Below are 12,519 nucleotides of genomic sequence, written 5' to 3' on the forward strand. Positions count from 1 at the left end.
ACGTATTAGGACTTCCCTGGGGGCTCAGATGGTAAAAGCGCCTGCCTACAATGTGGGAGACCCAGGTTCAATCCCTGGGTTGGGAAGATCCCCTGGAGAAGGAAATGGCAACCCACTCCAGTACTCTTGCCTGGAAAATCCCATGGATGGAGGAGGCTGGTAGGCTACAGTCCATGGGGTTGCAAAGAGTCAGACACAACTGAGCAACTTCACTCACTTGAGGTCACCATGGGGAAGAACTTACCACTGCTCCCAGCCTGGTGACACCACTCTCATCTTTGCTGGGATTACTCTGGTAGATTCCAGCTGATCTCTCTGCTTCCACCCTATATATCTATAATTTATTCTCTACTCAGCCACCAGAATGATTCTTTGAAAAGGAAATGAAATCACTTCCCCACTTCAAAATGTTCTCACCACCTTTGCTACTACCAGCCCCATTCAGAGCCACCACCTTCCGGGCCAGATGATGGTGATAGCTCCCTATCTGGTCTCCCCTCTCCCATCTTCCTGCCCCTCAAGGCAACAGTGAAAGTGATCCTTTTCAAATTGTAAATCGGATCATACCACTCCTCTGTGCAGAACCCTCCAGTGGCTTCCTGTCTGACTCAGAGTATGCCCATATGACTCAGAACAAAGTCAAAGTAAACTTTTACAGTGGCACACAAGGACCTTATCCCCTCCCCAGTCACACTGGATCCTCTTCATCGACTGTTTCTCTTATTGTATTCTTTCTCCATATGTCTACATGGCTCATTCCCTCAATTCCATGAAGAGTAATTCCAATCTTCCTTTCTCAATAAGGTCTTCATTAACCAGCCGATTTAAAATTTTACTGCTCCAGACACCCTCATCCTATTGCCCTGTCTTACAATTACTCTTAGTATTCATTATCTTCTAACATAATAAATAACTTACACAATGTTTTTTGAATGTCTGTTTGCCTTGCCCCAAACACACATATGCTAGAATTTAAAACTCCAGGAGGAAAGGAATTGTTATCTATTTCGTTCACAGCTGTTTCCCCAGCACCTAGAGCAGTCAGTCTTTGGCACATAGCTGACATTCAGTAAATGTTTGAGAAATGAAAGAACAAATGGTTTAGTAAATTGGATTATATCAAGCAGACGGAAGATTAAGCAATCAGAAAAAAATACTATGTATCAATATGGAAAAAGACATGTGACATAATGTTAATGTTAAAAATAGAACCCCTGTGTTGTGATCAAATATAGCTTGGTGTGGCTTTGGCAATGTTGTTCTTTTCTGATTCCTTTCCTGCCTCTTCCCTTAATTGTTGGGGTCCAAAATTTGGTTTTGGTCCTCTTATCATTTTTATCTACCCTCTAGCTTCAAGTACCATCTACTTTATTTCCAGTTTACTTAGCATGTTGTCCAAACAACCCTCTTGTGCGCAGGACTCTGTTGTGAGCTTTTCATCCACCCAGATTTTTACTGGGTATATACACCTCTGTCAGTAGCTGGAATACCATTCTGAGAATAGTGATTTGTTCATCAGGCTCCCCAGTATAACGGTAGAATGGTTACAAAATAAGATACCTAGAACAAATTAGTAATGTTATGCCGGAAGTCCGAGTCCCCAAAACTGAGAGAAATAAGACGTCCACGGCAATGCAAAAGCATAAAGGGGTTTATTGCTAGCTTGAGCTAGGGCCCCCACTGGCACCAACACAGCGGCTATAGGGAGGGAGCCCTGAGTCTTGGGCTGCACTGCTTTTATAGGGAATTTAATCAGGTAAAAGGGTACAAAAGGGGGTGTTCAAGCAGGAGGACAGCTGTTTGGCCACTTTAGGGGGTGTTTAAGTTGACAGATATCTGGTTACTTCCATCCATAGGATTTGCATGTAGATTCTTGATTGGTTTTTACTTCCAAGGTCAATCACAAGCTCCTGAAGGTAAAGTCAGAAGGTTTAGCCTAGTGGCCAATTGGCTCGTGTACAGTGGGGCTAGGTTAGGTAATCTGAGGGTTGATTGGCTATTGGTAGTGGGCTTCGGTTGGGTAATGTCCAAAGTTCTTTTGCCCGGGACCTTGCAGGATGGAATTCTTTTACAAGATGGAGTAGCTCAGGCCCTTCATCCTAGGGTGAGTGGGACCCTCCTAGGGGGTAGTCTCCTGGAAGCATGACCCAGGTTTACAAGAATTCAAAACCTAGGCCTAGTGCAACCTGTCGAGCCTGCCATGGCTCCGGTCTGGTTCCCCAACAGTAAGGACTCAATAAATGTTTTCGTAGTGTAAGATAATGATAAATTGGGTGTGACTGTGTGCCCAGTACCTGTAAGAACCTTACAGATACCACATCATTTAATTTTCACAGAGGCCCTGTGAGAGGTATGAAGTAGAAAAATCTTCATTATACGGATGAATAAATAAGGAAACATGCTGATAATAAAGTGACCAAAAAGAATGCAGACGTTAAGTGTTGGGGCTGTAGGCGATTTTCTCTTTCGTAAATGTAATATTGTTGATAGGCTGTGTACATGCGTCTCATGTATGTATGTGTACGCACGCATGTCAGTGTCTGACCAAATAGTTTTAAAACGAGTGAGCAAGCAGCAACAGAAATCGTTGGATAGGGTCTGGGAAAAAGGAAGGAACCATAAAGTACAGATAAGCAGAGACCCGACTCCACCTGTGAACTGTCTGCGCAGGCGGCGACCGCAGGCAGGCAGAGAAGCTACGCACCCCACCCACGGAAACGATTCCCTTCGGGGAGGCCACCCCGCTGCCACACGCTGACGCTCAGGAGGCTGTGGGTGGAGCCACTCCTGAAAGGCTCCGGCAGGGGGCGGGGACAAGGGCGTCCCGCAGGCTGGCTCTGATTGGGTGCTGTAGAGGCTGGGCGGGCTCTCCCGGTGGCCCCCCGAGGGGCGGTGCCTGCTCCTGGGCCTCCGGGAGAGAGAAGAATCCGGGGCTCCGAGCTCCGCTTGTGGAGAAGTAGGTCTGATTCGCCCTCGGCTCTGCCGGAAGCGGCACAGTTTGACTTACTAGTCCATCGGTCCTCGACGGGGCAGCCTTCTCCCTCCCGACCCTCTCCGCCTCCCTTCTGCCCCTTCATTCGAAGGCCGAAGCCCGCAGCCTGGGCGGGGCGGCGCAGCCGGAGCTCCTGGACCCGGAAGAAGCGCCATCTCCCGCCTCCGCCATGGAGCCCACCGCGCCGTCCCTCACCGAGGAGGACCTGACTGAAGTGAAGAAGGACGTGAGTAGCACAACCTTGCCCAGGTGCCGTCGCGGGCTAGGGGCGGGCGGGGGCGGGCTGCAGTTCTGCGGGCGAGGAAAGCGGAAACTCAGGGTCCTAGTCCGAGTCGGAATTGGAGGAGGAGCCCGGGGTCGGAGAAGCGGAACGTCCGAGAACCGCAGGACCGCGACGAGCCCTGCATGCGAGGAACCTTGGTGGAAGTGACCCGCCCCCAGCTGACCTGTTAATCCACGTTTTAAATCAATAAAAGCAGGGCTTGGGTTTTTGAAACCTTGTTCAGTGGAGCGTTTCTTCACAGTCAGCTTCTTGCCCACTCTTCACTCATCCCCTGGTGATTTCACCCCAGGTGCGCTTTGGTGCAGCGTTGCTAGGGATCGACGACTCAAGTTCATCCTTGAGTCAGACCGCCTTGGCTGCTGCTCGACCTGGAGCAAAAGCTGGACCAGATAAAGCATCCCAAGCAGCGGAGCAAATACGAGAAACTTTTGCAAAAGGGGTTGAGGGAAGCTCGACAGCTGAAAGCACTACCTGGAATTCCCCTACTAAGGAAACACCCACGTATTTAAATTGAAGGGGTGGGGTGGGGGTGGGGGGGAGAATAAAAGAAGTCGAGAATTAATGTACAGGTAAACGTTGGAGATACTCAGTAGCTAAATTATGCTCTTCTGCTTGGATGGTGAAGTGCACAGATCTTAGTATTTATTCGTAGAGAATGAGTTTATTGAGGTCTGACCTGTTTCTCTTCCTTTGCTTTTTGTAACTTGTTTTGCCACATGAAACTTCTCTGACAACCATCAAAATGCTTTATATTCAAATTAAAAACAACATGAACATGAACTGTGTTCTGGCTTACCGCTGTAATACTTACACAAAATCATCTTTGGGAACTAGACAGAACAACAGCGTTTTAAATGTTTGTTTGCTTTTCCCTCACCTGTAAGGTTTATTACGCTGTACTCATAATTACAGTGAGTAATTACAGAATTACTGTGAGCAATTCTGATAATGAATTAGCAGAAGGAAACTGGTTATGACTGGGACGTGTGCCTTAGTTTCCTCCTTCAACAGATAGTTGTGGAGCACTTATTTTATGGAAAGTACTGTTCTTAGGCCTGGGAAGATACCAAAAAAAAAAAGTCATCCCTGCTTTATATTCTAGTTAAGACTGGGATATTGATAACTACTAAAGAACAAAAGAGTGTTGTGTTATTCAAGATTTGTGCCAGTAAAAACATGAACTTCAAGAGCTAGGCCTGCTGTGTCTCACAGTTGACAATATCCCCGACAACCTCTAAGGCAGATAATTGTCTTTCCCATTTTATAGTTGATAAGACAGGTAGTGAGAGGTTCAAGTGAAAAGATATAAAACGTACATAAAAAACCTATACATATAAAACCTGTACAGATGTGAAGGGAGGCTTCCAGGCCTTTATTTTTTCCCATCTGTTCATTGACTTTCCATCTCCATGACTTCAATTTACAGCTGTATCAGAAATTTATAAGCTTGGGGAATCATGAACAGGTTTCAGGACATCTATGAAAAGCAATATGTGCACATTTTTTTCTTAGAAATTGTGTTCATGATATTTTCAAAATGGTTTGTGACCTTAGAGGTTTTAAAATTATCATTCACATATTTGGACTTCCTTCCTTCTCATCTCTAAGTGCTTATTTCCAAATATCTACTGGAAATCCACTTTTATATCCTTCAGACTCCTCACTTTGTCTAAAATTGAATTTTTTATCATCCCTCCCCCAAAGTCACTTGCTGTTTCTACTGTGTTCTCTGTCTTGGTGACTAGTGTGCAGTTCTCCTTCTGTATCCATGGGGGATTGACTGCTGATACCAAATTCATGGATACTCAAGTCCCTTTTATAAAATGGTGTAATATTTGCATGTCACGTACATACATCTGCCCATATACTCTGAATCATCTCTAGATTACTTATAATACCTAGTATAATGTAAATGCTATGTAAACAGTTGACCCACACAGCAAATTCAAGTTTTGCTTTTTGAAACTTCTGGAAATTTTTTTTTCCCCAAATATTTTTGATCCATTCTTGGTTGAATCTGAGGGTGCAGAATCTGCAGATATAGAAGACTTATCCACATGGAAACTCCCATTTCTTTCTTTTTCTTTTTTTCCAGGCTACCACTTCTTTACTATATCGCTTCTCCCTGTGTACCTCATCTAGTTATTTCTCTCATCTTTGAATTTAGTTCAGTTTCATAAATATGGACTACACACTACTGTGAGGCTGATCCTGCGATTGATTCTAACAGTTTAAAAATTAAAAACGAAGACAAAATTCTAGTTTGAGAACAGCTCAACTTCTTGGGGCAGGAGGAGACATGTAAAATGATGATTGCAAATCACAAAATAACGATGAATTTTTACATTCATCCAAAACATTATCTACTTGGCACTCTGCTAAGTGTAGGATATACAAAGTTGAACAAAATGTACCTGGTTCTTGCGTGCTTTTAACATGTGAGTTCTTAGGGTTGAAAACAAATGTATAATTTCAAATTATGGTAAGTACTGTGAAGGAGATGAACAGGTGCTGAGACAACAACAGGATATGAGGAAAAATTACTTGAGATAGGATGTTCAGGGAAGGTTATATTTAAACTGATTCCTGAAGGATATGACCGAACTGGGGAAGAACATTCTAGACAGAATAGAATTTGCAGAGGATCTAATGCAGGCAAGCTGTTGAGTGCCTTGAGGTGAAGTTAGGATGGTAGGCTAGGGCCAGATTATAAAGAGTCTTATAGATGGTAGTAAAGTGGAATTTTCTTCCCAAGTGTAATAGAGACCTATTGAAGAATTTCCTCTGCCTAATGTATGGACTGGGGTGAGGAGCTGGAAGAAGGCAGCTAATGAGGAGATTCTTGAACTTTATAGAGGTGAGAGATGATGGTGATTTGGATCAGGGTACAGGTAGTGGAGATGGATGGAACAGGAGAATTCCAGACATTTTTTAAAATAGTAGTGATAAGACTTGGTGATGATTTGAATGTATGCGCTGAGGAAGATAAATACAGCAAGATTGGGTAGGTGGGTGGAAACGGAAAAGTCAAGGGTGGGTTGAAGGTTTATAGCTTGTTGAATAGATGGTGGTACTCCCAAGTGAGTTTACAATGTCAAGAGGAAAAGGATAGGAGAAGATAAATTTGGTTTTGGACATGTTGAATTTCAAGTACCATTGGGATCTCTAGGGAGAGAGTCTCGATCACACAGCAAAATTTAGGGATCAACAACATATGATAGAAATGAAACACATGAGGTTTTCCAAGAAGTTCATCTTTTAAATCTATATTTTTCTCTCCTCATCCTGTCAGCTGAAATTCATGCACTCAGCATAATATATGTAAGATATGGCAGCAGTTGTCTAGTCCACTGTGACCCCAATTTTTGCTTCCCCCAGCCCTCTGTAAAACTTTTCTTATGGCTTCTTATTTATAAGCCTTTGATGAGGTTTTGGCTACAGGGAAATGTAATTTCCCCTACTACATACCTTTCATGCCTCTCGCTCAGGTGTGGCTTCTGTAAATTTCCCAGGTCCTAGAGGCAGAATAAATTGCCTCTTCTATGCTTCTCCACTACTTGACCTATATCTTTTTTTTTTTTTTCTGGGTCATATTCCATTATCTCACAATTACTAACTTGAGTTAGTAATGTATTCTTCAACTGGACTGTGTGCCCTTTGATGCAGAATTTAAGTCTTGTTCATCTTTGCATATCCACTGTCAGCACTTGGCATATTAGGCATTTAGATATGTGAAATGTGTCTTGTGTGAATAAATAAATGTGAGAATTTAGTGGACTGAGAACTCTAGGAACCCCTTCTCCTAAGCTACTTTTCTGCCACCATATATTGGAGTATTTTGAAGATTTTCCATTGCCTTTAGTTCATCTTTGTCAGTGCGAATCGAATTAGTCATGATTGGCATCATCACTAACATTTACTTATCACTTATATGTACCAAGCTCTTTTCCAAGTACTTTACATATGTTAAGTATTACATATGTCATTACACTCAGATGAGGAAACTGAGGTCCAAAGGAGTGAAGTTACCAAGATCACATATCTAGTTAATGAAGGAGCTATGTAATACAGCTGCTCACTTCAAATTATTAATACCATTTATGGAGACCCAGATCGATTTTTGGCTAATTAAGCCTCACTAGGCACTTGTCATAGAGAAGGAAATGGCAACCCACTCCAGTGTTCTTGCTGGAGAATCCCAGGGATGCGGGAGTCCGGTGGGCTGCCATCTATGGGGTCGCACAGAGTTGGCCACGACTGAAGCGACTTAGCAGCAGCAGGCACTTGTCAGGTGTGCATGCATGCTAAGTTGCTTTAGTCTTTTCTGACTCTTTGAGACCCTATGGACTGTAGCCCTCCAGGCTCCTCTGTCCATGGGATTCTCCAGGCAAGAATACTGGAGTGAGTTGCCATGCCCTCCTCCAGGGGATCTTTCCAAACCCAGGGATCACACCCATGTCTCTTGGGTCTGCATTGGCAGGTGAGTTCTCTACCACAAGCACCAGCTGGGAAGCCCTTGTCAGGTGTAGGCCTGTTTATGTGATTTCTTTTTCTTTATTTCTTTAGTTTTTTTTTTTCAACATCCACTGTTTCTTTCCTCCCATACCTTTCTACCTCCCAAGACTGAGTTAGATTATTGTCTTGCCAACTGACTCCAAAGACAGACACATTATGGTCCCCTTTAGTTTAGGCTCTTTGTTTTTCTTTCTCTCTCTCTCTTTTGGGGTTTTACTCTAGAAAGATGCAAAATTAATAATGAGAAAGTTATAAACCATGAGACCTCCCTAAGTTATCCTCTCTGGTCCTGACTAATCATAGATTCCTTACTAAATGGAAACTAAAATGTCCAGTAACCTCTGCTCTCATCTTTACCTCTGAATGCCCTCAGCATACCTCTCATTTCCACAGACCCAAGATCCCTAGAAGAGACTGGCCCCCTCCTCACAATAGTTTGATCTTGACTTATAGTTGTGGAGATGAGATCAGAGCAGGACGGAAGCAGTGAGGAATATCTAGTCGGAGAACTTCTCTTTTCTCCTTCATCTTTTTTTTAATGTATATAATTTTTTATTTATTTATTTTTGTGCTGGGTCTTCTTTGTTGCACAGGCTTTTTTCATGTTGCCCCAAGTGGAGGGCTACTGTCTAGTTGTGGTGCACAGACTTCTCATTGTGGTAGCTTCTCTTGTTAGGGAGCATGGGCTCTGGAGTTGTGGCACGTGGGCTCAGTAGTTGTAGCTCCCAGGCTCTGGAGCACAGGCTCAAGAGTTGTGATGCACGGGCTTAGTTGCTCCACAGAATGTGGAATCCTCCCGGACCAGAGATCGAACCTGTGTCTCCTGCATTAGCAGGCAGACTCTTTACCACTGAGCCACCAGAGAAACCCTGTTCACTCGTCTTAATAGCATGCCTTTAGTAGGGCTGAGCTTCCTGACTTTAGGGTGTTTTCTCTTACCAGTCAGCTTCCTAACTTACCATCAGTCACCTGTATGACTTAGGTGTTCATTAAGCCATATTTTATTTCTTTCAGGCTTTAGAAAATTTGCGTGTATACCTGTGTGAAAAAATCATAGCTGAGAGACATTTTGATCATCTACGAGCAAAAAAAATACTCAGTAGAGAAGACACTGAAGAAATTTCTTGCCGAACGTCAAGTAGAAAAAGGGCTGGAAAACTGTTAGACTACTTACAAGAAAACCCCAAAGGACTGGATACCCTGGTCGAATCTATTCGACGAGAAAAAACACAGAACTTCCTTATACAGAAGATTACAGATGAAGTGCTGAAACTTAGGAATATAAAACTAGAGCATCTGAAAGGTAAGCTATCTTAGGTATCCAAAAGTTCATTTAAATTTAACAATGCTTTTGTAAGTAGAGTGAAGAACAGAAAACCCAGAAATGACCATTTTTGCTTTTATTTAAAAAGTTCAAGCTTCAGCATTACATTTGATTTGTATCTTTTTAAACTTATTTGATTTCATTACATTGGAAAAGTGAAGTATCACTCAGTATTCTGTATTTCTGTTCATTAACACTACATTTCGGAGAATGCAATGGCAACCCACTCCAGTGTTCTTGCCTGGAGAATCCCAGGGATGGGGAAGCCTGATGGGCTGCCGTCTATGAGGTCACACAGAGTCAGACACAACTGAAGTGACTTAGCAGCAGCAGCAACCCTGTATTTATAGAAAACAACCATAATGAAATTGCAGTATTTCATAGAAACACAGGAGTTTGTTTCTAAAGTTAGTAGAATGCAAGATTAATCTGTTAAAAAGTAACCCCTGAAAATGCAGATCATAAATAAAGAACAGTGTATAGGTAAATTTTACCTTTGATAAACTCTGGTGGTTTTTCTTCCACCAGTTGATCATACAATAAAATAGTTGGCCTATGTTGATAAGAATCATGTTGTATAAATTATATGTGACTTTAAACACTAGAATCACACTCAGTCTGGTGAGATGAGAGAGGTATGAAACTGATACTGATTAAGGGAGGAGCACGTTTACCCCTTCTGTTTCACCCTCGCCCTAGGGCACACACTCACTGATTGGAATGCTGTATAGAATTGTCTGCACAATTTAAATTCCCCTCTCCTCCAAATCCCCCATTTTTTCCCCCTGTCTCTCTCTACATAGCACTTAAGATAGATGCGAGTGTGATAACAGCTCTATTACAGCTCTTTTAAGCACTAGGAAAACAGAAACGGGTAATTTAACTTTACCTTACAGAACTCAGTCTATAAGTCTGAGGCTGGAACACACGTGAAGTTTCCCCGTGAAACATATTTAAGAAAATAGTTTCTCTTCCATGGGACAGAAATGCTGACTCTATTGTGAAGTTGGAAAACTAATGGGAAAAAAAAATGACATACAGATGTGCTTTACCGACTTTGCAGGTGTTATACAAAATCTGTCAACTCAGAAACTTTCTGTGCCTGTACACAGTTGGGTTGAATATTTGCTAAGCCTAACAGAAAGATAAATGCATTATTTATTTCCACCATGAGGCTAATTGTTGACTATATCCTTTGGATATGACAGAATTTTTTTGTTCAGAACAACCACTGCTCTTTAAGTAAAATGGTAGGTTGAGCATCAGAACATTTTTTGTGTAATGTGAAGAGGAGACTTGGGTTCTAGGTGTCACCTTAGCAGGAAATAATCCTGGAATGTTGGGCATGACTTCAGTGTTCTGGGCCTCAGTCTTCTCGTAGTGAGAGGCTATCCCAGATGCCCTCCAGAATCCCTTCCACTTCTAATACTGCATGATTCAGGAATTGAAAGTACTTAACTTGCAGAATTTTAGGATATATCCAGTTTTAATTTTGTTTTTATTGGGTAATGTTGTATGTGTGTTGTGTATACTAGAATGCCTAAAAATATTTTTTTGTTATAAAAGCTATTTCTTATTCTATGAATAATTTTAGGGGCTACTTTATTTTTTCAGGTCCTTCAAAGGTTAAGTACAAGTACAGAAATTAAATGTGAATTTTAGCATGTCATGTAGCTTCCTTGAGATTATTCACTGTCTCAAAAATGTAAAAAGCAGTATACTTCATGATTGTCAAGAGCAGATAAAATGTGAAATGGATTATGGATTATGTTTAAATTTGTATAATCTTTAAAAAGTTCCAAGATGGGTATGGATTCACATTCCCTAGTTACTTCTTATTTACCTCTGAATAATTGTATTGTAGGACTAAAATGTAGCAGCTGTGAGCCTTTTCCTGATGGAGCCACGAATAACCTCTCTAGATCAAATTCGGATGAGAGTAATTTCTCTGAGAAACTGAGAGCATCCACCATCATGTATCACCCAGAAGGAGAATCCAGCACGGCCCCCTTTTTTTCTACCGATTCTTCTCTGAATTTGCCTGTTCTAGAAGTAGGCAGAACTGAAAATCCCACCTTCTCTTCAACTACACTTCCGAGACCTGGGGACCCTGGGGCTCCTCCTTTGCCTCCAGAGCTGCAGTTAGAAGAAGAAGGAAACTCTAGTGAGATGTTTCTTCCCTTACGATCACGTGCTGTTTTGCGGCAATGACAGTTTACTGCCTTTTACTTTTTTTTAATGATGACAAAGAATATTGGAAAGGATATGAATCATAAAATTGCCACAGTGACTTACTAATATTGATACATGTTTTAGAAAATGCGACATAAACATACTTTGTAAATAGAATTTTCTAGAATAAAAGAAGCATATTTTTAGAGAGCTAAAGTAAGTGTTGATCATATTCAATGTTGATCATGTACTTTTCAGTATTTTCAAATTTCAAAAGTTTGAGATTTAGTGTTTTCTCTCTCTTTGTGTGTTTAGACTAACTTTAATAGACAACATTTCTCTATTTGAGAATAGAATGTTAGACTGTGAATAATGTTTCTTCCTTGTGAGTTTGCGTTAATAAGTTTCACAGTCTAATAGTCCTTTCTAACCATTCAGCAGTAAATTTTCAGAATTAAGCTGTTTCCATTTGGTAATAAAGCCTATCACTACTGGGAAAACTGCCAGCAGACAGAAAAAAATCTTTTCCCCACTTAGTTGGCTTCCAGACACTTGCAAAGTCCCCTTTGATTCAGAGGGATATCTAATGGAGTTTGAGCCAGCTAAGGTATCAATTTGCCAAAATACATGTCTTACTAATTTTACTAATAAGTACTACTTCCTTAAAATTGTGACATTCTTTGCTTCATCATTTTTATTCCTAAAGAAAAATCTTGGCATAAACTTCAGTTATTTCATATAATTTGATGAGATTTTTAAAAATACTTTTTTCTGTATTTTTTGTTCCCTTTTAATGAAGACCACTGTACAATTGAAATAATTAGGACAAAATGGTTTGTGTGTGTGTATATTACATTCTATTTTTAATACTATCTGGAACAAGCAGATCATTTTTTCTATGACAAAGTATGACTTATTTTACAAATTTATAAATCTTCTGCTTTCATTGTTTTCATTAAATTATAATTATCTATTATCTATACCTGTCTCATATATATTTCCATTACTTGCAAAAAGCAGAGATGGAAATATGCTATTCAAAATAAACATTTTTAAGTTGTAGTGCTGTGTTTTGGAAGTTTCAATTTTTTCAATAGGAAATACCTAGAACAATTTTTATATGTACCAATTTTTATAGGAAATATTACTTCAAGTTGTGAGATGAAGTTCATTTCTGAATGGACTGATGAAATTATCAATCATGAAGAAGACTGGCATATTGGCTTTTTAATT

General features: G+C 40.9%; 1 protein-coding gene across 1 annotated transcript; it reads left to right on the plus strand.

Annotated features, from left to right (window-relative positions):
• Nucleotides 1-2,868: 2,868 nt before the first annotated feature.
• BCL10 (BCL10 immune signaling adaptor) lies at nt 2,869-12,348 on the plus strand. The gene is made up of 3 exons (XM_040232422.1): nt 2,869-3,218; nt 8,805-9,093; nt 10,979-12,348. Exons 1-3 carry the CDS (start codon nt 3,162-3,164, stop codon nt 11,323-11,325), a joined length of 693 nt encoding a protein of 230 aa, XP_040088356.1. The 5' UTR covers nt 2,869-3,161; the 3' UTR covers nt 11,326-12,348.
• Nucleotides 12,349-12,519: the final 171 nt, after the last annotated feature.

Source organism: Oryx dammah, unplaced genomic scaffold (genome assembly GCF_014754425.2).
Source record: "Oryx dammah isolate SB20612 unplaced genomic scaffold, SCBI_Odam_1.1 HiC_scaffold_28, whole genome shotgun sequence".
NCBI classification, from domain to species: Eukaryota; Metazoa; Chordata; class Mammalia; order Artiodactyla; family Bovidae; genus Oryx; species Oryx dammah.